The sequence below is a fragment of the Rattus norvegicus genome, chromosome 9, assembly GCF_036323735.1.
Source record: "Rattus norvegicus strain BN/NHsdMcwi chromosome 9, GRCr8, whole genome shotgun sequence".
Classification (NCBI taxonomy): domain Eukaryota; kingdom Metazoa; phylum Chordata; class Mammalia; order Rodentia; family Muridae; genus Rattus; species Rattus norvegicus.
The window spans coordinates 91638208-91663156 of record NC_086027.1 but is presented as its reverse complement, the minus strand read 5'-3'; the positions used below and the strand labels follow the sequence as shown (position 1 = coordinate 91663156).

Here is a 24949-nt window from a genome sequence, read left to right as displayed (position 1 = left end):
ACAGCCACCGCAGCCACCACAACCTCCACAACCACAGCAACCCATGGTGTCAGTAGAGAGGACTCAGGTGCAGTGAGGAGAGAGACTCGGGAGAGGAGAGGGAGATGTGGTGCTCCTCCTGCAGGGGGAGCCCCTTATATACCAATGCGGAAGAGTCTAGAAGGGAACAGGTGACCACTTCCTTACTGTCACGTGACTTGCTGTACACGTGAGAATCTCACCAGCTGTTATTTACCTCTCTTCTCAGACTGCCTTGACTTCTGCATATCTCAGTCGTGTTTGCTCTTCCTAAAACTACACTCCAGTGCGAATCCAAAAAGCCTACCACTTCTGGGACGAATTCTGGGCTCCAGGGACCCAAGAAGCCTGTGCAAGCAATGGGTGGTCTTCCATCTTCCCTCACTGTGTTGAAAGCATGTCTGTCGTTCTGTGGAGCTGTGGGCAGGGCTTACAGGCCACAGGTTTCTTCAGGGAGCCCCTGGGCCACAAGGCCTTTGGGCTTCTTTGACGTTCATAAGTAAAGATGAGGCATTACTGTGCGATTTATCTAATGGGCACTTGGTCCTTAGTGACAATTTTCTTAACAAGGCAAAGTTGTTCTGGAATATGCATCTCAATTATGCAACGTTTGTATGGCTTGATTTGGGGAAGGAAAAAGTTTCTTCCTGTCTGGATAATAATTTTCAAGGAAAGAAACCAATACCCTCACATGGGCTCATCTGCCTGAGACCTTGTTCTTGCTGATTTGCTTTTGAAAGAAATTGTGCATGGGTCAGCCGGTTGGACATAGTGTAGGTACAGCAGGATCAGAGGAGAGCTGGTCGAGGCTAGTGTAGGAACGGAAGGTATTTACTGATAAGAGATGAAGGGCATTCCAGTAGGTTCTGGTGGGTTTGCGAGTTGGCACCAGCGAGGTGAGTGTAAGCGAAACAATATACCAAAGCACCAGAAACACAAGTGAAGACTGTTCTCCAGAAAAACACAGAAAAGGCTTTGCTGGTGGCCACTGGGAGCTCAAGCACAGCAGAAAGGGTTAGTGGGATCCCGGAAGTCTCCTTCACATCCTGTGTGATGAAGGCTCACTGGCCGGAGCCTGTTTCCTGAACCTGGCGAAGCTGTTTTGTTAGGATCTGAGGTTGGAAGTTTCATGAGCTAATTGACTCTTCATTTGTGACGCCTTGTCCTTGGATGGTTCATAAGGGCTTTGTCTGAGTAGAACTAACTAGACATGTGGTCAGATTTAAAGCTATTGATGAATCTAGTAGGAGAGGAGACTTTGAAGTAAAAGGAAGGAAGATTTTAAACAGGATTTTTGAGCATGGGCGAATAAGTTGTGTTGGAGCATCTGTGTCGATGTAAGTGTGAGAGTGGGACACGAAATGTGCCTCAGAGGTCCCAGGGCAAGAAGATGGAGTCAAGAGCAGAATACAGATGGATTGTGTTGTCAGAGTCGAGTGTGAACTGATTTACACTGAGAACCTACAGGAGAATGTTATATGGAAATTAAATCCAGGCCAATGAGTTGGACCAGGAAGGGGGTGAGTCCAGGGATAAGAAGGAAAGGAGGGAAGATTGTGCCAGAACTTAACTAACACACAGTTTAATGAGTTAAGAAAGAGGAGAATCGTGACATTTTCTGTAGTCTCTTTCTCTCTTTTTTAATTAAGTAGGGAGTGGGAAAACTCACAAGTCACTAACTGGGCAGTTAATGGGAGAATGACAGTAATGGAGATATAACCACTTTGGGGGCAGGAGGAATTCCATGTGGATATTCCTGATTTGCATGTTCCTTTGAGACTTCCTATTGAAGTGGGGAGGTTTCAAGCAAGTAATGGATAGAGACGCATTGAAGAGGACCAAGGAAAGGCTGCTTTCAAATAGATGTCCACCTCCCTGCAAATCTGGAACATGTGGTAGGCTGCTGCGAAGATGATGGCCCCTCCTCCACATCGGCACCTTCTGACTTGCCTGTGACTCAGCTTTACAAAGGAAAAGTCACTGAAGGACAGTGTGTGAGGTCATGTGAAGTGCATGGGGTGTAAACAAGGGAGAACTTTGGGTGACCCTGTTGGGAAAACAGCAGCTGCTCCACAAGGAAGTGGCCTCAGGTCATGTGTCCTCCATCCTTCCCTTCCCTCTTCCCAAGATGGTACTTAAGGGGCTCCCCCTGCAGGAGGAGCATCACATCTCCCTCTCCTCTCCCGAGTCTCTCTCCTCACTGCACCTGAGTCCTCTCTACTGACAACATGGGTTGCTGTGGCTGTGGTGGCTGTGGCGGCTGTGGCAGCTGTGGCGGCTGTGGCGGCTGTGGTGGCTGTGGTGGCTGTGGAGGCTGTGGAGGCTGCGGTGGCTGTGGTGGCTGTGGCAGCTGTGGCGGCTGTGGTGGTTGTGGTGGTTGTGGTGGCTGTGGTGGCTGTGGTGGCTGTGGTGGCTGTGGTGGCTGTGGTGGTTGTGGTGGCTGTGGAGGCTGCGGCGGCTGTAGCAGCTGCACCTCCTGCAGGTGCTACCGGGTCGGCTGCTGCGGTGGCTGCTGTGGTGGCTGCTGTGGTTGCTGTGGCTGTTGCAGGCCTGTGGTGGTCTGCTGCCGCCGCAGCTGCTGCCACCGCTCCTGTGGCTGTGGCTCCTGTGGCTGTGGCTGTGGCTGTGGAAAGGGCTGTTGTCAGCAGAAATGCTGCTGCCAGCAGAAGTGTGGCTGCAAGAAACAGTGCTGCTGCTAGCATGACCACCAGGTCTCTTTCTGAGTCATAGGCACCAGGAAACCAGAGCCTTTCCTCAAACTTCATGCCAGCTTTACTGTCCTCTACCTGTCCTGGTATGACTCCTGGCCTGTGGCTTTGCTTCTGGATTCTGGGTTCCTTTCTTTTCTACTTGGGTATTTCTAACATTCCTCTCTGAGGTGTTGGCTCTCCAGTAACAAATAGCCAAGCCCTGCAGAAGTCATTCCACTGTGCTCCTTCCAAATGTGGAATCAAGTACTTCCTGATGTTTCTACCTGGTAAAGGACTGTTTCTTCCCTGTTCGTTTCCTGTCTATACCTTTTCTTTATTTGTACTTATCCAATATTATTTTGCTTTCCAATAAAATACAAATTACCACTGAAAGTTTCTGTTGTCTCTTCTTTGGTGTGACCACATCCCCAACCCTAAAAACTCTCTAAATCCTTTAAAAGAAAAAAGACTTTGGTGGACACCAGTGGTGGCAGAGTAGGTCAACAAACTTGAGGCCAGTTCTCTTTCCTCTGTGGTCACCAACATTCCTAGCGTCAACATACTGGTACTCCTCAAGGATCTGCTTCTCCTTTCCAAGTAGTACAAGTTATAGACAATGTGTCATTTAGCCTTCTGTCATTGTGACAAAAATACTTAAATCAGTCAACTTCAAGGTGAGAAGATACATTTAAGCTCCCAGTAGGTCAACTTAAAGGTGAGAAGATACATTTAAGCTCCCAGTAGGTCAACTTAAAGGAGGGAAGATACATTTTAGCTCCCAGTAGGGCAACTTAAAGGAGAGTAGGCACATGTAAGTTCACTGTTTCAGAGTTCTCAGCTAATGCTTGCTCAACCCCATCCCAGAATACTTGTATTGAGGCAAAATAGTACCTCTGGAACCATAATGGAGTAAAGATACACAGCTCACAGCAATTGGGTATAAAGAAAGAATACACAGCAGGGGAAGGAGCTGGGAACAAGGACTCACATGTTCAACTAGGTCCAACTCAAAGTTTCCGCCAATTCTCCATGGCCCATTGTTGATAGTGGATTAACCCATTGATGAAGTCAGACTCCTCAGACAAAGCCCATGTCAGCTGGATTGGGACCAACCCTCACCACCTGAGTCTCTAGAAGACATCTCAGCTCCAGATTGTGAAAGTCAAGTTCCACGAATACATCCCAAACCTCCTTGTTTTACACACACACACACACACACACACACACACACACACACACACAAATCAAAATCACTGATTACTGAAATACAGGTTATTCAATTTTGTTTCTATTTCTATCTATTGAGGACATTTACCATTGGCCTGGAGGACAGACAATAGGCTTGGTTTTCTTTTAGTGTGTGTGTGTGTGTGTGTGTGTGTGTGTGTGTGTGTGTGTGTGTGTGCTGTTTTGATTTCTGTAACTTCAGCTAGATGTGCACTTAAAATTTTGACATTGTTCCTCTAACTTCCCTAGCTTTCTAACTACATATTAGTTTCCAAAATCTGCTCAGCAGGAATGTTAGGGTAGATGTGTTGGTGTGGGAGGGGGGCACTGCTCTTTCTATAATTGCTGCTCAAAATCCTTTTGTTTTGCTTTGTTTTGTTTTGTTTTGTTTTGTTTTTCAGGTAATACTGGCCAGAGAAGATCACAAACGTGGCTTTAGATCATCAACTGCTCAGCCAGCCTTCAGGGGAATCTAGAGTCACCTCTCTTATTCAGTATTGTCAGAATGCTGAATTCGCCAGCTCAGCGCACACTCTGTGGCCATTTAAAATCGTACAATGTATGAAGCATGGTCTCAAATTTCTGATGCTAAAGACTTTGCCCTTAGAGTACAGGTGAGTCCAGACCTCTCCAGTATGAACACAGCTAAGTCTCCCCGGCAAAATGTCACTGCATCCACACCTCGGGGAACCTCTCTGTGGAGGTCATCCCTGCTCTCCCTTCTTGATACAGAGAATCATCCTTTCTCCAGTTCTTCACCTGCCTCTGGCTACAATGTCAGTTTCCTGAAAAGCCTTGAAATCCCACTGCCTGTTTTCAGAGGAAGTTTAAAATTATAACATTAAAATTAGGTCATAAAGGTAGGTCCCAATCCTGTGAGTGAATAGGTGTGGCCATAGATTGAGGGAAGAACTTGTGAGCACAGAAGGAACACAAAGTTTGCACAGCAACCTTAGCTGACAGTCAACCTTGCAGTCAGGAGACCCCTCTGCAGTCTTTAGCCTAAACTTCCTCGCACCTCAGCTCTGCCTGCACCACGTGTCCATTGGCACAACGTGTCCACTGGTACCACAGGTCCACTGGCACTGAGTATGACAGGGAGAGCAAGACAATGCCAATGCTGTAAGAAATAGGAAGCCAAAGATTTTGTGCCACGAGACCATGATCATTATTCCTACTTGTAAACTTGACAAGTCGTAGACTCAGCTAAATATTCTAGCCCCGGTACTGACACTTTCTGAGGTGTTGGGAATGAGGATTTCAGTAGATAAGTCAGAGGGAGCACATTTACAAACACCCTCCCCCCAGGGACTTTCTACCTGTGCTGTACTTCACTCAGGTCAACTTGCTGGTGCCATGCACCCACTCAAACGTTGCTTGTGTATATTGTCCCACCCCCACCCCCTGGCAGTCATCGTAGATTCATGCACATCCTATTTTCCACAGCCAATGGTTACCTACTGCACAGAAAGAATTGTGTCCTGATGTTCCTGTGCCAACACCATGCCTGAAAAGATGTCCACCAAATGGCAGTGCTACACTGTCTTGTAAATTTTGAGCATCCCTGATAGGTAATCAAGTCAGGTACCTTAAGACAATAAGGTAATTCCTGGTCACAAGTTCCTTTTCCTGTCCACCCCTGGAGGAGACCTAGTATGACTTAGAGGCACCGATGAAATCTGCTGCCACCTTTGGTTATAGTCTTCACTGGAACAGCCAGGAGAGAGCCCAGAAGTCCTCCCTCACTCTGCTCCTCACATGAGTGACTGGCTTTTCTCCCTTGCAACTCACTCCCATATGATCCCCATCTCTGCAAGCATTGCCTCATCTCTCAGGGACCTAGGAATATAAGAAACTTTGTTTCCCTGAGCTTTTATTCTGTCTCTTCTCCTGATCACATCTGAGATCTGATTTAAGAATAAAATAGTCCGTGTGTCCTTGAGAAATCTATGCTAACCCTTAGTGATGAAACACCTCCCACCCCACCCCACCCCACACCCCCAACAGTGGACCTCTTCTACTTCCATGGGTCACACAAGCAAACTCATTTCCAGGGGATGGGACAAGAAAAGCAAACATCTAGAAGGAAATGGGTTTTAGGTCCTAGAAAAGGATGTGTGTGCCCCAGAGTTCTGATCAGCATTGCTGTGCAAAAGACTGGCTCAAGGTCCCACATGAGAGACAGTGGCCTTGGAGTCAGATGAATGAGCGTGATCTCTCTCTCCCTCTCTCCCTTCCTCCTTCCCTCCCTCTCTCCTCCTCCTCCCTCTCCCCTCCCTCCCTTCCTCCCTCTCCTCTCCCTCTCTCCTCCCCGATCCCTCCCCTATCTCTCTCCTTGCCTCAGTCCCTTTCTCCCTCCTCCCCGCCCCCTCTTCTCTCCTCATGGCAGGCTCCGTGAGAAGAGACAATTCCAAGAGGAGATACAGGGGGAAAGGATGAGTCAGACAAAGGGTCCAAGAATGAATCCTACAGGGTAACAGTAACTAAAGTGTTCTGGCTAATCCGAAGCCATCAGGGGCTCAGAGATCCTGTGAATCAATGGACAAGGCATCAGAGACAGACAGGCAAAGGTGATACCCAACCCATACTGTCTCCTTACTGTCCAGAGGCTCACCCACACCATCAGCACCCCCCTGACAGCCCCTGGAAATGGCAGCTAGCTTTCCACAAGCACCTCTTGAGTCTTGGAGCATTGGTTCATTAAGCTCTTCTTTCCTTTGGTTCTGTTCATTCTGTGAGCCATATCCCACGTAAGTCTCTACTCTGGCCTAGGCTCTGCTTAGAATTACAAGAAGGCACTCTAAGTAGATCTTGAGAGGTTGGGAGAACGTCCTCCTGGGAAATATACTGAAGGAGCTTGCCTTGGTTCATTAAGCCTTACCACCTAGTGCTTGCTGGGACCTCCAACCAACTCCATTCATTCTCTTTCTATTGTCATAAGAATCCCCAAAGAGCTGGAATCTGGAGTCCATGGAGATAGTGGGACCTGAGGGGAGATTCAATATGGAAGCATTTGAGGGGCATATTGCCTCGTGTGTGTTGACACCCTCTGCATGTGATTTGAGGTTCTCTATTCTTCTGTTGATTTTACATCATAACTGACATTGACCTGTGGTTCAGAGTGGCACCTAGGAGTTCCATGGTACCTGACCTAGTTATCCCCCAACTTCATCATTCAGACCTTGGATAGATGAGTCAGATGATAGAGAGACTTTGTAATGTGTGATGGCCCATGAGAAGTATGTAATGAATACTGAGACCATGGACAAGAAAGGCAACAAGACCCAAAGAGCCCTTGCAGTGAGCTCTTCAGTGAGGCCAGGAACAGTAAGATCAACATGCCATAGGAGTAGGCAGAAAGCAGCCTTCAAAAACGAGGATCCTCAAGATCAGTCAGGCCTTGCACATGAGCACTTAGAAGGCGATCTAATATTTGCATCAGACTTTGGTCCACGTCAAGTGAGAGGTTTGTGGCGCATTCTCATTGATAACATTGAAATACCAGAGTGACAAAGTGCCCCACCCCACATCCCCCTCTTTTCAAATCCACAAGGGCCAATTATCTATACATTTACCTCACCTTGGAGTCTCTGCAGCCCTTTCAAGGGATTGATTGACCTTATCTGCTGAGATAAAACTCTTGTGTCTAGGGAAGTTTAGAGAGTGGAAAGATAGGGGGTGGGGTACAAAAGAGATGAATCTTTGAGGTTGGTTTAGTGTAATTTATTAAGACAGAGTTGCTTTGTGTACACAGATAAGCTTTGTAGAGGTAAACACAATATAAAAATGGGTGATTTAAGAAGGTACATCACTAACTATTTTGACTGCATTCTGTCACAGTTGTGATTAGAATGTGTCGAATTACTTACGGAGAAGGCTGCATATTTGTTAACTTGTACAATTATTACAAAGTGGATAGACTCAGGTCACAATTGTAGCCTACAGACAAATGGGAGCAGATGGAGTGACACAACCCACCTGTGCAGTTACCTGTGGGACAGGGCCAGAGATGGGAGGAGGGGGTGAGCAGGAGAGAGCCAGAGGGTTGTGGTAAGCCTAGCAGCAGCACTTCTTGCAGCCACACTTCTGCTGGCAGCAGCATTTCTGCTGGCAACAACAGCCCTTCCCACAGCCGCAGCCGCAGCCGCAGGAGCCGCAGCCGCAGGAGCTGCAGCAGGTGCGACGGCAGCAGCAGACAACCACAGGCCTGCAACAGCCACAGCAGCCACAGCAGCCACCACAGCAGCCACCACAGCCACCACAGCCACCACAGCTGCCACAGCCGCCACAGCCACCACAGCCACCGCAGCCACCACAGCCACCACAGCCGCCACAGCCACCGCAGCCACCGCAGCCACCGCAGCCACCACAGCTGCCACAGCCACCACAACCTCCACAACCACAGCAACCCATGTTGTCAGTTAGAGAGGACTCAGGTGCAGTGAGAAGAGAGACTCAGGAGAGGAGAGGGAGATGTGATGCTCCTCCTGCAGGGGGAGCCCCTTATGTACGCAGTCTGGAGAGGAAGTAAACCTGGCATCAGTCCCACTTCCTCAGCAGAAGCCTCACGTGGACCCTTGTGTACTTCCTTCAAGGAACCTTCTGACTCGAAAGGATTTGCTATGTTTAGCCTTTATTTTCTTTTAAGAGCCATTATTAATATAAACCAGCAAACAGCCATTGAGTCTCCTCTCTCTCCTGCTCTCTCCCTCCATTGCGGGTAACCCTTATTGTTGTAAAGGACGGGATGGAACTAGGCTCCTCCCAGATATTTTTTCCTTCCCTGTCATAGCTGTACGGGGTGCCGTACACAGACACCAGTCAGTGATCTGAGATATTTCTATCTATAGGCTAGAACACGCGGTAACTTGAAAGGGTGGAAATGCTTGTGTACAATGTGACTACACCCCACTCGGCTTGGGATATTTCTTACTCCTGCGATGTGAATCTGGATTCCGGAGGCCTCTGCTGCCCTCAGCGTGGGCCACGAGGACCACCGCGAAGGCATGATGCGTTCTACCAGGTTCCTGCAGCCGGGGTGATTCTTGACAAAGAGGTGCCTGCTCGGCATGAACTGATGCTGTGATGAAGAGGGCTGTGGACCTGTTTGCTCTTTCTGTCATGTAGGGGGTCTGCTCTGTCTCTTCTCGCCCTTCTGGTTTCTGCATGCGAGGCAGAGTCTCTCACAGATGACAGTTGACTATTTGGACTCCCTCAGACTCAAGGACTATGATGGAATAAATCTTTGTTGTTTTTTTTATAAGTCACCTAGTCTTACATCTCAGGCGTTCTGTTATAGTTCTGTTATAGCATGACGGACTAAGGCAGGACGCCATCCAATCTATTCAAGACAAGAATAGAACAAAAGGACTAGTAGCTAATTCTCCTCCTTTTGAACTGGGATATATATCTTCTTCTGCCCTTGGATGTTGTCATGACTGACCCTCAGGCCTTTGAATGATGGAACTTTTATACCATTGGCTCCCATGTTTCTTATACCATTGGCTCCTGTGTTTCTTATACCATTGGCTCCCATGTTTTTAATAAAATGCAACCCTATCACCATCTTCTCTGGTTCTACAGCTTGAAAAAGCCACATGAACATGTTGGCCTCTATATTATGTTACCCAATTCCCTTAACAAACCTCCCTTTGCATTTGGACATCCTGTTAATTCTGTTTCTCTGGAGAACCCTGCCTAGCTATTAGAATAAAGGTATGATCTGGGTCAGTAGCACTGTGTGTCTTGGGGTTTTACTGATGTGAACAGACACCATGACCAAGGCAACTCTTATTAGGACAACGTGGCTTACAGACTCAGAGTTTTGGTCCATTATCATCAAGATGGGAACATGGCATCGTCCAGGCAGGCATGGTGCAGGAGAGTTCTACATCTTCATCTGAAGGCTACTAGGAGAAGACTGGCTTCTAGGCAGCTAAGATGAGGGTCTCAAAGCCCATGTGCTCACAGTGATACACTTACTCCAACCAGGCCACATCTACTCCAACCAGGCCACACCTACTCCAACAAGGCCACACCTACTCCAACAAGGCCACACCTACTCCAACAAGGCCACACCTACTCCAACAAGGCCACACCTACTCCAACAAGGCCACACCTACTCCAACAAGGCCACACCTACTCCAACAAGGCCACACCTCCAAATAGTGCCCCTCCTCGGGCCAAGCACATACAAACCATCACACTGGGCATTCTTTGAGCAAATTTTTATTCTGAGAGAAGTCTTAAAGATGACTGCTGTGACTTAGATGTATTAGCTCACATCTGTAATCACCACGTTCAGAGGCCTAACTCAGAAGGATCACCAAACGGGTTCTAGGCCAGCCTGAGGTACACAGTAATGTCTCCGTCAGCCTGGGTTGACGAATACAACCTTATCTCAGATTTTCAAGCAGCAGTGGAGTCTCTGCCATGCTGCTACCCACTTTTCTAGGTCCTAGTTCAGAAAAGTGTAGTCTCTTTTTTGCTTCCCTCTTTTCATTTCATTATTCTTTCATTCCGGGACTTACAGAGTTCGCTCATGTTTTCCCTGGTGCCTGAAAGGCGCTCACCTCGCCTCAAGGCACTTATCAGCCATGAGCTACTTGTTGATCTCCAAACCCAACTCAAGAATGAGGCTTTCTCTCCTGTCTCCAGCTCCTTCCTCCTCATGGCTGCAGAGATTTGCAACATCAGAGAAATGCTAATAAAATTGTCCTGGAGCTAAAGAAAAGAAAAAACAGGAGGAGGGAGAAGAGGAAGGGGAGGAGGAGGAAGGAGACAAGAGGGGGCAAAGACATCTGTCAGAAGTGACTGCTAAAAATTACTCTCCAAACCACAAAGATAACAAAGAGGGTCAGTCCCGCTACCGTGGCAGAGACCACCTACATTTGCCTGGTTTTAGTCACTCTGTCTTGTCGATGAGCCCCTGTGCATAACAACCAGATGACTTCCGGTTGGTGGTGATTCACTTGTATTTGGGGAGATCATCATTTCCTTTGACTCTTTGATAGGTTTTTATCCTTATTTCATGGTAAAGACACTGTGATTAAAGTGCTTGAGTAACTGCGTCAGGAATCACAGGATGAATGTGCCATTCCTTCTCCTGATGTGCATCTGTTTCCAACTCCAGGGTTTGTCTATTTTCATTTTGTAAAGTCACACAGACATCTACTTTAATGTTCCTCAATAGTTCCCCATTGTGCAAACTTGGGGGAAGTGTTCCACGTAATCAGTAGGTCTTGAATCATCTTTCTCATGGCAGGAAGTGGCTCTGTGGTACACTGTGAGAACAGCATGACAAACCCATAGGCTCTTGGTCTGGCAAGAGGTAAGTATAAAGATAGGAAGAGGTGAGAGAGGAACCTCCATAAGCAACTGGGTGGATGCTGCTAACAGAATGGGGAGATAGCCAGTCTTGAGTTTTTATGGACAAAAGGACAAAATCATGATGGGGACTGTCAAACCCTCCACGTCAGTGCTATAGTACCGCTGGAGACAGGAAAAGGTGAGAGGCGGACAGCCCCATACCATCCAGCTTGGAGAGAACACAAAGCCCACTCTTAGGAATACAGGGACACTAGGAAGGTACAAATCCTTGGGTACCATGCTGAAGAAGTATGAGAAGTTTGGAAGTCAGTGAAAACTGGTGTTTCGGAAAGACGGTTGACAGGAGAACCAGGACTTGGGATATGAAACACCAAATAAGAATTGGGTTTGTTTGTTTGTTTGTTTGTTTGTTTGTTTGTTTGTTGAAGGAAGGGGCTATGTTTTGGCCTGGAACAGTCCAAGCCTGAGTAGGCAAATATGTTCTTCAACAGTTGATGGATTTAGGTTGTCTGTGTGCTGTGTGCCTTCTCTCACCTTCCTCAAAGTCTTCCCGCCCTATGAATCAGCGTTCTGGGAGTGTGCAGAGGGATCCGAATGTCTGCAAACACAGCACTCTCCACCACTCTGTTCATTCATCTCTCTAACTGGCTGCTCTTGACCCTTCTTAAGTGAGGGAGTGAGAGGGAGGAAGCAGAGGCACCAGACAGAGGACAGCTCCTGCAGGTACTGCCTGGAGGTCCCATGCCAAATATCTGTAGCCCCGGAGGCCACCTCAGTCCCCAGCCACCACACTGCATTGTGTCTGCTGCCATTTGTAACACTCCTGGCCAAGTCTGTGTCAATGGCATTCTACCCTGACATCACTCTACTCACATGGAAACACTATCTGTCCTCTCCCTGGAAATATGTCACTGTCCCAAACTTGTCTCTGTCTCAAAATACTACCTTGGAATTTATTTACTTTTATTTGATTTAGTTGTTTGTTTTGGGACTTTGCATGCATTAGACACAAGTCTACAATGGGTTATAATTGTAGGCTCCAACTTGATAGCATAGCGTATGCTATTTATATCTTCACGAGAGCATGTACATTGCTCAGAATATCTCTAAGAAGTGGGACATTCTCATAAGCACCAGTGTTTGACTCCTTTACCTGAAAGGGACTTCATTGATTTTTGTTTCATTTGTATGAGGAGGTCCCTTAGTCTCTAATTTTTTTTTTTTTTGGTTCTTTTTTTCGGAGCTGGAGACCGAACCCAGGGAGTTGCGCTTCCTAGGCAAGCGCTCTACCACTGAGCTAAATCCCCAACCCCTCTAATTTTTTTAAAAGTGTGTGTGTGTGTGTGTGTGTGCGCGCGCGCACGCGTGTGGGTGACACGTCGTGATGTTGTGAGTGCTAACAAGCTCATGCCAAAGTACACATTGAGGTGTCTTAGTCAGTGTTCTGTTGCTGTGAAGAGACACAATGACCAGGGCTACTCTTATAAAGGAAAACATTCAACCAGGACTGGCTTACGGTTCCAGAGGTCTAGTCCTTTGCTGTCATGGTGGGAAGCATGGTGGTGTGTAGGCAGACATGGTGCTGGAAAAAGAGCCGAGAGTTCTACATCTTGACCTGCAGGCAGCGGTAGACTGTGTACCATACTGGGCATAGCTTGAGCATGTAAAACCTCAGAGTCCATCCCCACAGTGACACACTTTCTCCAACAAGGCCACAGCTCCTAATAATGTCACTCCCTGTGGGCCAAGCATTCAAAAAGACGAGTCTATGGCGGCCACTCAAAGACGAGTCTATGGCGGCCACTCCCATTCAAGCCACAGGTCAGAAGACAACTTTTAAGAGCTAGTTCTCACCTTATATCTCGCTGAAGCAGTCTCTCTTGTTTCTGCTGTTGTGGAGTGTACAGGCTTGGTGGCCCATGGGCTTCCAAAAAGTTCTTCAACCTCTGCTTTCCATCTCAGTATAGAAGTACTGAGCTTATAGATGTGTGCTAAGGCACCTGGGGATCATGGGATCAAACTCATGCCCACAGGCTTCCAACCCTGGTCGTTATGCTGGTTCAGTTAGCTCTTTTACCCACTGAACCATCGACCTTGCCAGGGTTCCCTAGTCTTGATCCCAAGAAATCCTGACACACCCACTTTGCTATGTCTCTAAATCTAATCGGACATCAGACAGTCCCCAGATCAGCAGACCTCAAGGTGGGTCATTCCATGCAAATGATGTCATAGAAGAAGGGATAAAGTCTGTGGCTCCTGCTCCCTCTTCCAATTTTAACAAGTGAGCCAACCTTACACGTCCTCCTTTGTGCATGACTTACTGCCTCTCTTTCTGTGCCAATCTCCCATGCAATTAGTTGGAAACGTGCATTTCTATGGGTCATATGCATGTTCCAAATATATTTGTACAAAAGTCAAGTTAAAAAAAGTATAGAGAATTATATCAACTAGCTCCCCTGCCTCCATGTCTTCTCTGTCAGTTGCAAGTACCTGGATAGTGGTGAAGCTGCCATTCCCAGATTCTGCTTTTGATTAGACTCACAGGGAAATGGAATTACAATTTTTATCCTCCGTTAGTAACTCTGTGTTTTTTCTGTGTTTTAGAAGTGAATGGCTGAAAAAGCTCTTTCATTAAAAAAAAAAAAAGGTGTTCCTCTTCTGCCTCTCTGATGGGAAAGAACAGAGGGTCCTGTATGCCAATACGATATCCACCCCCTCCAAAAAGAGCAGAAGAGGACAGATCTCAATGAACGTGACATGAGGATGTGTGTTAGAGTCATTTCACAGAGCTGACAGGTAATAGAAAGCCAATAAAAGACAGACAGAAATTACAGAAATCAAGATGCAGTACACTCAGAGGCTGCCCAGAGATCTGAAACTTTGATGCTTAATCCTAATAACAATGCCTTCCCTCGTAGGACGGTGTAGGTGTCCCTATAATTATTCAGTGTATGAAACCAGACTACCACATAAATTGCACTTAAAAAGAACTTTGATTCTATTAATTTTATTTTGCTTTTTTTTTAAGACAGGGTCTCACACAGCCCAGACAAGACTGGCCTCAAATTCACTTTATAGCTGGGAATGAGGTTGAACGTGTTCCCCTGTCTCCTGCGTGCGGGGATACAAGTGTGAACCACCATGCCTGGGTGTGAACGCATCTCTGAGGATCACACTGAAGGCTTCAGGAATGCTGAGCTAGCACTCTGCCAACTGAATTATGTCCCCAGCTCTCAATCTTTATTATCCAAAGGCATCTTTAAAAATCACATGCCAGCAGCAAACCACTGAACTGAGAATAGGTCCTCCGTTGAAGGAATCAGAGAAAGAACTGGAAGAGCTTGAAGGGGCTCTAGACCCCAAAAGTACAACAATGTCAAGCAACCAGAGCTTCCAGGGACTAAGCCACTACCTAAAGACTATACATGGACTGACCCTGGACTCTGACCTCATAGGTAGCAATGAATATCCTAGTAAGAGCACCAGTGGAAGGGGAAGCCCTGGGTCCTGCTAAGACTGAACCCCCAGTGAACTTGATTGTTGCGGGGAGGGCGGCAATGGGGGAAGGGTGGGGAGGGGAACACCCATAAAGAAGAGAAGGGGGATTAGGGGGATGTTTGCCCGGAAACTGGGAAAGGGAACAACATTCGAAATGTAAATAAGAAATACTCAAGTTAATTAAAAAAAAATCACATTAGACGATGACCAGAGTCCATTCAAATGTGTCTGCGCCCAGATTTATCTGCCTGTGAGCAATCAATTCATCTCAGGATGACCATAGACCAAAATCTCAACCTCCAGTCAGACAACCCATAATACCAAGGTCACCGGATGCCATTGGTTATCTAAACATGCAACCTATTTGTTAGTAGGGTAAACATCTATATAAATCATGGTTCAAACCCGGCAGCATGCCGGCTGAAGGCGGTCAGGTGTCGCTACTCTGCATACATTAGGGGTGCTATTTTGGGCACCTGCCAATCAACTTCCTGTTTCAGTTCTATTTTGAAAGATAGCCACTTGGGAAGCACCAGGGCCAATCAAAAAGATTTGTCAAACCTTCATTCGGTGAAAGATAGTACGGATAGTGCAAGAAATGTGCATTCAATTACTCTAATCTGATAGGAAAAATAAAAAGAAATAGAGAAAAAGAAGGAAGGAAAGACGTGGACTTTAATTAAGGCAGAAGTTGCCTCAAGGTGAAATTACTGATGAATATTAAGACTTAAATTGACAAATTCCCTCCAATTACATAATAAGAGGGGAGAGTCTTTCCAGGGAGCAGGGACTCGCTGTGCAGCCCTGGCTGGCCTAGAACTCACAGAGATCTGCCTGTGTCTGCCTTTCCAATACCAGTATTTAAAGCTGTGTGCCCACTGCACCTGGCCCTGGGAGGCTTTTTTTTTTTTTAAGATTTATTTATTCTATATAAGTACACTGTAGCCATCTTCAGACACACCAGAAGAGGGCATCAGATCCCATTATGGATGGTTGAGCCATCATGTGGTTGCCAGGATTTGAACTCAGGACCTCTAGGAAGAGCAGCAAGTGCTCTTAACCACTGAGCCATCTCTCCAGCCCCTGGAACGTTTTTTGAAGAAGAGCTTTGACTGTGTCTTGAAAGGAAAGCAGGGCATGAGGAAGTGAAAAGGAATTAGGAGCCAAGGGTCTTTGACAACGTCTAAGATTGTCCTGCATGAATTGGCTTTCCCCGCTCTGGTCACCTATGCCTCAATCTTCCTAGACCTTAATTTTCTGACAGAAATGATAATACATGCTTCAAAGAGTCACTGTAAAACGCTCAGGAAATAACACTTCTAAAACACCCATAACAGGGCTGGGGAGACCATGTCTTAGCTAGAGTTACCATTGTTGTGACGAAACACCATGATCAAAAGAGCATGTTGGGGAGGAAAAGGTTTATTCTGCTTACACTTTCACACTGTCATTCATCACCAAAGGAAGTCAGAACAGAAACTCTCACAGAGTAGGAACCCGGAGGCAGGAGTGGGTGCAGAAGCATTGAGGGTGCTGCTTTCTGGTTTGCTTCCCCTGCCTTGCTCAGCCTGCTTTCCTATAGAACCCAGAACTACCAGCCCAGCAATGGCACAGTGTGCCCTCCCCCCTCACATTTGAAAATGTCTTACATCTGGATCTCATGAAGGCATTTCCTCAATGGAAATGCTCCTTTCTCTCTGATGACTCTAGCTTGTGTCAAGTTGATATACAAAACAGCAGGTATAACCACTTAACTTAGCCATCGTTAGTATTTCCAAGTAGATCTCATAAAGAAAACAGTTTGCCTACAGCATCAAGTTTGATTCGATAAAGCAAGTAGAGAGTCAAGCTGGAAACAAAAGTCAATTCAACGTTTAGGTTGTTGAATTGTTGATGCTTCTTCTGCAAGTAAATTATACATTGCGGTAGGAATGCTATATATCTGACACGACCTGTGGATAAACTAAGAACTCAAAGATGGCACATCTAAATGGGTATGGGAGTGGAATTTCATAGCCATTCTCAATGCTCAAACACATTAAGTCTTACTGAAAATTTTGTTCACAATACTTTACACTTGCTTGTCTTCCCAGCAAGTTGTGAACCTGGCAGGGCCAGGAGCCAACACTTACCATCTTCTACCCTCAGTGCTCAGCTCAGAGAGAGCACAAGGGCTCGAGACTCATTATAGACCCTGAACAGATAAACACATCACTGGGAGAGAACAGGGAAAAATATCGGACACACACACATATGTATACATAGATATGTATATGTGTGTGTGTCCATAGCCATACCCATATCTTATATATACATATATTTTCGTGTGTGCAAAGTATCTATAAACCACGTATCACTTCTTGTGCATAAGAAACAGTAATAAAAGTCAATATATTACCTCGAGTGGTGGTGACAATTAGTTTTCTCTAGAATCATCACCTGGGAAACAATCATCAAGATCAGATTGGCCAGTGGACCTGTCTGTTAGAGGACTGTCCTGATTGCACAGGAGAAGATGAACTGAGTAGTAGGTCCGAGTGCATCACCTCTCGCACTCTTGACTGTGGGTGTGATGTGACTGTTGCAAAGTTCCTTTCACTTTGACTCCCCTGCAATGATAGCTTGTGTGGTGGTTTCAATGAAAATGGTACCCATCAGCTCATAAGAAGTGACACTATTAGGAGATGTGGCCTTGTTGGAGGAAGTGTGTCACTGAGGGTTGCCTTTGAGGTTTCAGAAACTCAAGCCAGGCCTAGGAGCTCATTCGAACTTCCTGCTACCTGCCAAACAGGATGTCGAACTCTCAGCTCCCCCTCCACCACTGTCTGGCTGCCTGTGTGCGGCCATGCTTCCCACCACGATGGCAACGTGATAGCCTCTGAACTGTAAGCCAGCCCCAATGAACCATTTCCCCTCTAAGAGTTGCCGGGGTCATGGTGTCTCTCCACAGCAAGAGAAACCCTCAAACAGGTTATCACCTAGAATTGTGAGCCAAAGTAACCTTCTGAGTTGCTTTTTGTTATATTTTATCACAGCAACAAGAATAAAACTGGGACAACTTGTTACTAAGGAAACCAAGAGAGAGATCACTTCCCTGGGGTAGACCAAAGTAGAGGAGGTTTTAAGGGGAAGGAAGATGGGATGCCGGCTAAAATCACGACACCCCTAAACGGCCTTTGGTATAGGAGACAGAAGGGCCATGCCTTTGAAATCTAGCTACAGTCACACCATCTCAAGAATGTCTCCTACGCATCTACCTTGGAATCTGGAAGAGCAAGTTGAAGGAAACTCTTACGGCTGTCGATGTAGCTCAGCGGCAGAGCATATGCCTAGGGCCATTATTTTGAAAGGAAAAGATGACTCTTGGGACGTGGTGGTGCATCCCTGTCATCCTAGTACTTGGGAAGTAATGGCAAGAGGATCAGGAGTCCAGGTTCATTCATACAGGGAGTTAGGGGCCAGCCCGGGCTACATGAAAGTCTGTCTCAAAAGGAAAACAAAAGAATCTATTCTTCTAGATTAAGCATGCACCTGTGAGGTACCGATAACAGCTGTCCCCACCCCATACCACCCACCCTGCTAAGTCAAAAGCAGTAGTGCACTCGTGTGAGCCCCGAACTTCTTCTGAGATGAGGAGGAAGTAGTTACAGTGTGGCTTCTACTACGGGGAGAGACCCAAAGGACACGTGGTTGGGTAGGGAAGGGCAACATGACAGCACACGCATGCATGAAACTTGGGAGGGCGGGAAATGGGGAGGAGGAAGTAAGAAGTTGGAACAGTTCCGAACTCAAATGCTTAATGGTGTAGGAAGCAGCGTGGGCAGAGCTTGGAGGAAGAGAAACCCGGGGTTCCAACAGACTGACTTCACTAATTCTTTCAGTTTCTTTATTGCTCCAGCCTCAGCCTCCTTTTTGTTGTTTTGTTTTGTTTTGTTTTTCAAGACAGGGTCAATCTAGGTAGCCCTGGCTGTCCTGGAACTTGCTCTATAGGTCAGACTGGCCTCAAACTCAGATTGGTATCCCGAGTGCTGAAATTAAAGAGTGTACCACCACTGCCTGCCACTGCCTGCCTCTTTAGGTTTGTTGGAAGAACAGATACTTGTGTGGAGAAAGAAGGGCCCAGGGAAACTTCACTCCTTCTCCTCCTTTCTGAACTGTACAGAGTCAGGATGCAAAAGGGAAGAGGGGCCTGTGCATTGCATGGTTGGTGAGTTGGGCTCGACATGGGATTTAGACATCAAAGCGGGCTTCCACCTTCTGGAGGACCATAGAGAGTTGGTGGGTTGGGAAGAGATACAGGTCTCTCATGAGATTCGCCTATGAGGTTTGCCTGTGAACTCAGCAGATGAGAGAGGTGATCCACAGACACCAACTGAGATCAGAGTCACGTGACACCCCCACCCATCATCCACCCACCCCCCTCCCCACTCCCTGCCAAATGCTACTGGGTCAAAGCTGCACACATCCCCCTTCCTTTCAGCCCCACTCTTCATTGTTTATTTAAGAAAGATGTAGGGGACAACCCTTGGCCACAGAGACCACTGGGGAAATGTTATCCTGGGCGGCAGCACACGGGCTGCTCTTGTCTAACCAGCAGAGACGCATGTTGGTGGTCGGGGGCCAGTGTGAAGAGGAGGCAGGAGTGAGGGCATCAGAATGAGACTGGCAATGCAGGGGACAGAGAGTTGGCAATGCGGCGGATGAAAGCATCACACGGGAAGAGAGTTTTGAGGCGTGTCAAGTTATTTTATTAGGGAATTTAAGGCATGAATGTGAAAAGCACCAAGTACAGTCAGAAAACATTAAAGCGACTAAATATAAGTCTGAATACTTAGAAAAGATTAAAGACTTACAGAGCCTGCCCTATGTAAGGTCAGGGTTCCTAGCTGGCTCTGGCTACATCCAATTAGCTCACCTGATCGGGTCTTTGGTTGTGCATCTGTCTCCTGTGGTCTGGGTAGACGCATGCAGAGCTAGACAAAGCTTGAGGTTCACAAGGCACAAGGAGATAAGACGGTGATAGATGGATGAAGGGAAGACGGGGGAAATGCAGCAGGTCACAGTATGGCCCCCTATTCTCCTGGGCAGAAGCAGAGCAGCTGACTCTAGCAGCAGCACTGCTTCTTGCAGCCACACTTCTGCTGGCAGCAGCCACACTTCTGCTGGCAACAACATCCCTTCCCACAGCCACAGCCACAGCCACAGGAGCCACAGCCGCAGGAGCTGCAGCAGCAGCGGCGGCAGCAGCAGACGACCACAGGCCTGCAACAGCCACAGCAGCCACCACAGCAGCCACCGCAGCAGCCACCGCAGCCGCCACACCCGCCACAGCCACCGCAGCCGCCACAGCCGCCACAGCTGCCACAGCCACCACAGCCACCGCAGCCACCGCAGCCACCACAGCCACCACAACCTCCACAACCACAGCAACCCATGGTGTCAGTAGAGAGGACTCAGGTGCAGTGAGGAGAGAGACTTAGGAGAGGACAGGGAGATGTGATGCTCCTCCTGCAGGGGGAGCCCCTTAAGTACCAATGCTGAGGAGAGCCAAGGGGAGCACATGACTCCTTTCCTTGTTGTTGTTTATTAGTTTCTACAGGAAAACCTTGAATTCCTCCTGTATATTCCCCTGTCAGAAAGCCTAGTCATTAAGTCAGTTGTTTTTCAGTTTGTCCATCCCTCTCACTGTATATTTGGAAGAACCGATACCTGTCTCTAAGAGCAGCCGGTCCTGGAATAGGCATACTATGGAGGTGTATCTGCCCATAGACATTTTCCTCCCTTCTATTTCTCATGACACCTGTAAGGGAAGGCTCCTTGTGGCCAAATCTGGCAGAACCTGTCCTAAGGATGTAGCTTCCACCATCTGCTGTGGCCACCATTGGTCTGAATCTCAGTTGAAAGGGACCCTAGGTTTCTAGGTTAGTGGCTGTGTCATCTATCTAAGAGGATGCTCTGAACTCATCAGGGAAATTATTAAGTCACCCTCAGAGGAGAGATCCACCATCCTCAAAACCCATCTTCCTCCTCAAAACTCATTCTCCTCATGGGGCTGATGCTTCTAGGTCCTGTCTCATCAGATACCACAGCAAATATGGAGGTGGAGTGGGGTCTCAGAGGGCCCAGGAAGCCTTCTGTTTAAAGCAAAAGCAGAAAACAACCAACCAAACAACCAAACAAAGCTCTCTGCCTGCAGAAAGTGGGTAATCACTCTTAGGCCTCCCAGAGTTTGGATGACAGAATACTAGCCACACAGGATGGTGAGCATTGTACACAGAAAGAGCCCATATGCTTAAGAAATACCTCATTCCAATGAAGCCACACAGTTTTTCTGACTCTGGGTTTAGACGTTCTCATTTGTCATGTGTTCATTGTCTGAGGAGAAATGGTAGGGGATGCTCTGTGCCCAGACTGTGCGACTTCTGGACCTGCCTTCGGTCTAGAGCACTGTTTTTTCTCTTAGGGTGGCCTCACAATCGGATTTTGAAAATGGATTTAGAAAGGCATTTTGCATGGTGACCACCGAGCAGAGAGGCTATAGAAAAGCTATCCTCTGTAGATCTCTCCTGAGAGACACAGCCAGAATACAGCAAATACAGAGGCGAATGCCAGCAGCAAACCACTGAACTGAGAATAGGACCCCATTGAAGGAACCAGAGAAAGAACTGGAAGAGCTCGAAGGGGCTCGAGACCCCTTATGAACAACAATGTCAAGCAACCAGAGCTTCCAGGGACTAAGCCACTACCTAAAGACTATACATGGACTGACCCTGGACTCTGACCTCATAGGTAGCAATGAATATCCTAGTAAGAGCACCAGTGGAAGGGGAAGCCCTGGGTCCTGCTAAGACTGAACCCCAGTGAACTAGATTGTTGGGGGGAGGGCGGCAATGGGGGGAGGATGGGAAGGGGAACACCCATAAAGAAGGGGAGGGGGAGGGATTAGGGGGATGTTTGCCCGGAAACTGGGAAAGGGAATAACACTCAAAATGTAAATAAGAAATACTCAAGTTAATAATAAAAAAAGAAGAAAGAAAAAGAAAAGCTATCCTCAGACAATCCAGCTTCAGAGTCTGTGACCTTGAAGAACACCGGAGACCTCAAAGAATACTCGGCTTATAGCTTACACCTATAGCTGTTTGCTGTAGTGAGGGGTAAAATTAAAGGTGCTGGAGTGATGGTTTCCCAGCTAAGAACACATATGGCTTTCTTTACCTGAAGACGCACAAACCTATGTACCTTCTGTCCTACCCTTCCCATGCCCATAACCTTCTTTCTCATTTACAGAATCCCCAATTCTGGGAAGATTACAAAGTGTCTGCTACCTGAAAACTCTGACATGCTCTCTTGTTACCATGAGGTCTGTAAAACAGCCTGCCTTTTCTCCTCTTTGCCATTCATTAGACAGCAACGTCTCTCTGCTCCTGCCATGGAACGCTGGTCCCTCTACCTGTGTTCTCGAAGCTACTTCTGAAGGCCTTTTAAGTCTTTCACCTGGCATCTTCTTTCCTTCCCTATTCCCCAGATCCCGACCACTCTAGATGCTATAAGCAGGCCCACAAATTCCTCCCTCTTTCTAGATTTTCACCCGCAACAAAGCCTTTTAAAATGCCATTTCTCCTGCCTTTAGTTCAGCCCCCACCAGCAACTGCCTTTATCAGTCACAATGTCATCAGGCATTGTCAGAGAGAGAGAGAGAGAGAGAGAGAGAGAGAGAGAGAGAGAGAGAGAGAGAGAGAGAGACAGAGAGAGAGACAGAGACAGAGAGAGGAAGAAAGAAGGAAGGGAAGGGAAGGGGGTTGGAGGAGAAGGAGGGACAAAAGAGGGAGGGGAGGGAGAGACGAAAGGTGTTTACTCTAGATGGCAGAAATGAGAATGGTGACAATTAGAAAATAGGGGTTACATTAGGAAGCATGAACGTGGAGAAAGGCAATTAGCAAAAACAGGTGTGGTTATGTGTAGTAGAAATGTTGTCTACACTAAAGAAACTTGCCACCCACATATGAGAAAGTGAATCAGAACCCTCTTCTCACCAGTTACAAAGGAAGGTATGTGAATTTACTAAAGTCTCAAAGCTAAGACTTGAAACTGAATCCACTGGAGGAAAACAGGAGGATGTTTTCAGACATTAGCATTTTAGAAACAGTTGCTGTGTCTTTAAAAGAAAGAAGATATAGCCCAGTGGTGGTGGTGAATGCCTTTAATCCCATGTCAGAGTCAGGCAGACCTCTGAGTTCCAGGACAACCTGGTCTACAGAGAGAGTTCCACAACAGCCATGGCTACACAGAGAAACCTTGTCATGAAAAATGAAAACAAGAAATAATAGAAGGAATGAAGGAAAGAAAGGAAAATATATTTCCCAGTGTTAATAGAATTGTCCTTGGAATTAGTGCATTCCGTGACTTATTTCTTGCATGCCTTTCAATATAGTCTTCTCCATATGTATCTAGCCAAGAATTTTGATTTTTTATGTTATTTTTCCCTGTCTTGAATAGCTCCCCCCTCCCCAGTTTATGTGTAAGGGTTATATGTGTGGAGGTGTATATGTATCTGCATGTGTGTGTGTGCACATGGTGTGTAGGCTCATGTGGAGACCAGAGGTTGCCATCTGTCTTATGGTTTCTACTGCTGTCATGAGACACTGCGACCAGAAGCAGCTTGGAGAGGAAAGAGTTTATTTCATCTTACAACTTGAAATCCATCAATCAGTGAAGTAAGGGTGGGAATTCAAGGCAGGAACTGATGCAAAGGGCATTAGAGAACTCTACTTATTGGTTTGTTTCTCAATGGTTTGTCTACTCTGCTTTCTTAGGAGTACCCAGGCCCACCAGCGCAGGGGTGGTACTGCCCACAGGGAGCTGGACCCTCCTATATCAATCATCAATCAAGAAAATGCACCATGGCCTCACCCACAAGCTAATTTGGCAGGGGCATTTTCTCAGTTGCATTTCTTCTCAGATGACCCCAGCTTGTGTCAGGTTTACATAAAAACTAGCCAGTCCATCTGATCTTCCTTAGTCGCTCTCCACCATATATATATATATATATATATATATATATATATATATATATATATATATATATATATATCAATGTAGAGTCTCTCATTTAAGCCCAGACCCCAGCTTGTGTCAGGTTTACATAAAAACTAGCCAGTCCATCTGATCTTCCTTAGTCGCTCTCCACCATATATATATATATATATATATATATATATATATATATATATATATATATATATATATATCAATGTAGAGTCTCTCATTTAAGCCCAGATCTGGCCAATTCAGTTAGTCTAGATAGGCAGCTTGCTTAGGGGATCTTCTATATCCTCTTATGTGCTAGGACTGTAGTGTTCCACCCCACCCACTGCTTTTCGTGGGTGAGAGGGATCCAAACATTGATCCATCTTTCTATCCTTGAATGGCTTCTTTTTAAAATAAAACTTTCTATTTAATATATAGGCTATCTTAATTGATGAATATTGACTTTAAGGCTCTTTCCTCTCCAAAACTTCTTACCATTAATATGTGAACATAAAACTAAGGCATGACATCTTCCTCTGGGGTGCCAGTCCTGACTGGCAAGGATGAGGAAAATGTTCATCTCCAGCTGAAGTGAAAGAAATCTCATTCTCAAGCAGACAGAACAACATGTTTATTAAATATTTCAGACAGTTCACATTCCATTGTTGAAAAGGAAGTTGAATCTACCTAAAACTGCAGTTCAAATGAAGCTGTGTGCCCTTGTGAGGTGAGGAAGTAGCCAAGAGCAAATAAGTGTTCATCACGGAGACCAAAGCATCATCAAGGAAGTGACTGTAAGCCTTATGCTAAGCCAAACATTCAGACCCCCTTCTCTCTTCAGTCTCTCTCCTCACTTCACCTGAGTCCACTCTACTACCATGGTTGGCTCTGGCTATGACAGCTGTAGTGGTTGTTGCATCTGTAGTGGTGGCTGTGGTGGCAGCTGTGATGGCTGCAGCTGCTGTAGCAGCTGTGGCTGTTGTGGCTGTTGCAAGCCTATGGTGGTCTGCTGCTGCACCTGCTGCCGCACCTGTGGCTGTGGCTCCTGTGGCTGTGGGAAGGGCTGTTGTCAGCAGAAGTGAGGCTGCTGTCAGAAGGAATGCTGCTGCTATCGTGGCTGTGGTCTCTGGTGTCTTTGCTAGGATGTCCTTGCCCTGTTG

At 46.7% G+C, this 24949-nt stretch overlaps 2 protein-coding genes across 2 annotated transcripts; one reads left to right on the top strand and one right to left on the bottom strand.

The window, feature by feature from the left end:
• Positions 1 to 2246: 2246 nt before the first annotated feature.
• On the top strand, positions 2247 to 2717 carry LOC134480297 (small cysteine and glycine repeat-containing protein 6-like). Its single transcript, XM_063267809.1, has 2 exons — positions 2247 to 2352; positions 2467 to 2717. The coding sequence occupies exons 1-2, from the start codon at positions 2247 to 2249 to the stop codon at positions 2715 to 2717; spliced, it is 357 nt and encodes a 118-aa protein (XP_063123879.1).
• Positions 2718 to 6272: 3555 nt separating this feature from the next.
• LOC134480401 (keratin-associated protein 5-2-like) lies at positions 6273 to 23806 on the bottom strand. The gene has a single exon (XM_063267913.1). It carries the CDS (start codon positions 8346 to 8348, stop codon positions 7992 to 7994), a length of 357 nt encoding a protein of 118 aa, XP_063123983.1. The 5' UTR covers positions 8349 to 23806; the 3' UTR covers positions 6273 to 7991.
• Between the last annotated feature and the right edge of the window lie 1143 nt (positions 23807 to 24949).

Excerpts from the sequence above, each read along its gene's own strand:
- LOC134480401 (XM_063267913.1), bottom strand. The coding sequence starts at position 8,348 with ATGGGTTGCTGTGGTTGTGGAGGTTGTGGTGGCTGTGGCAGCTGTGGT.
- LOC134480297 (XM_063267809.1), top strand. The coding sequence starts at position 2,247 with ATGGGTTGCTGTGGCTGTGGTGGCTGTGGCGGCTGTGGCAGCTGTGGC. Across the intron at positions 2,353-2,466 it reads CTGTGGAGGCTGCGGTGGCT|GCTGCGGCGGCTGTAGCAGC; the intron begins GTGGTGGCTGTG and ends GTGGCTGTGGAG.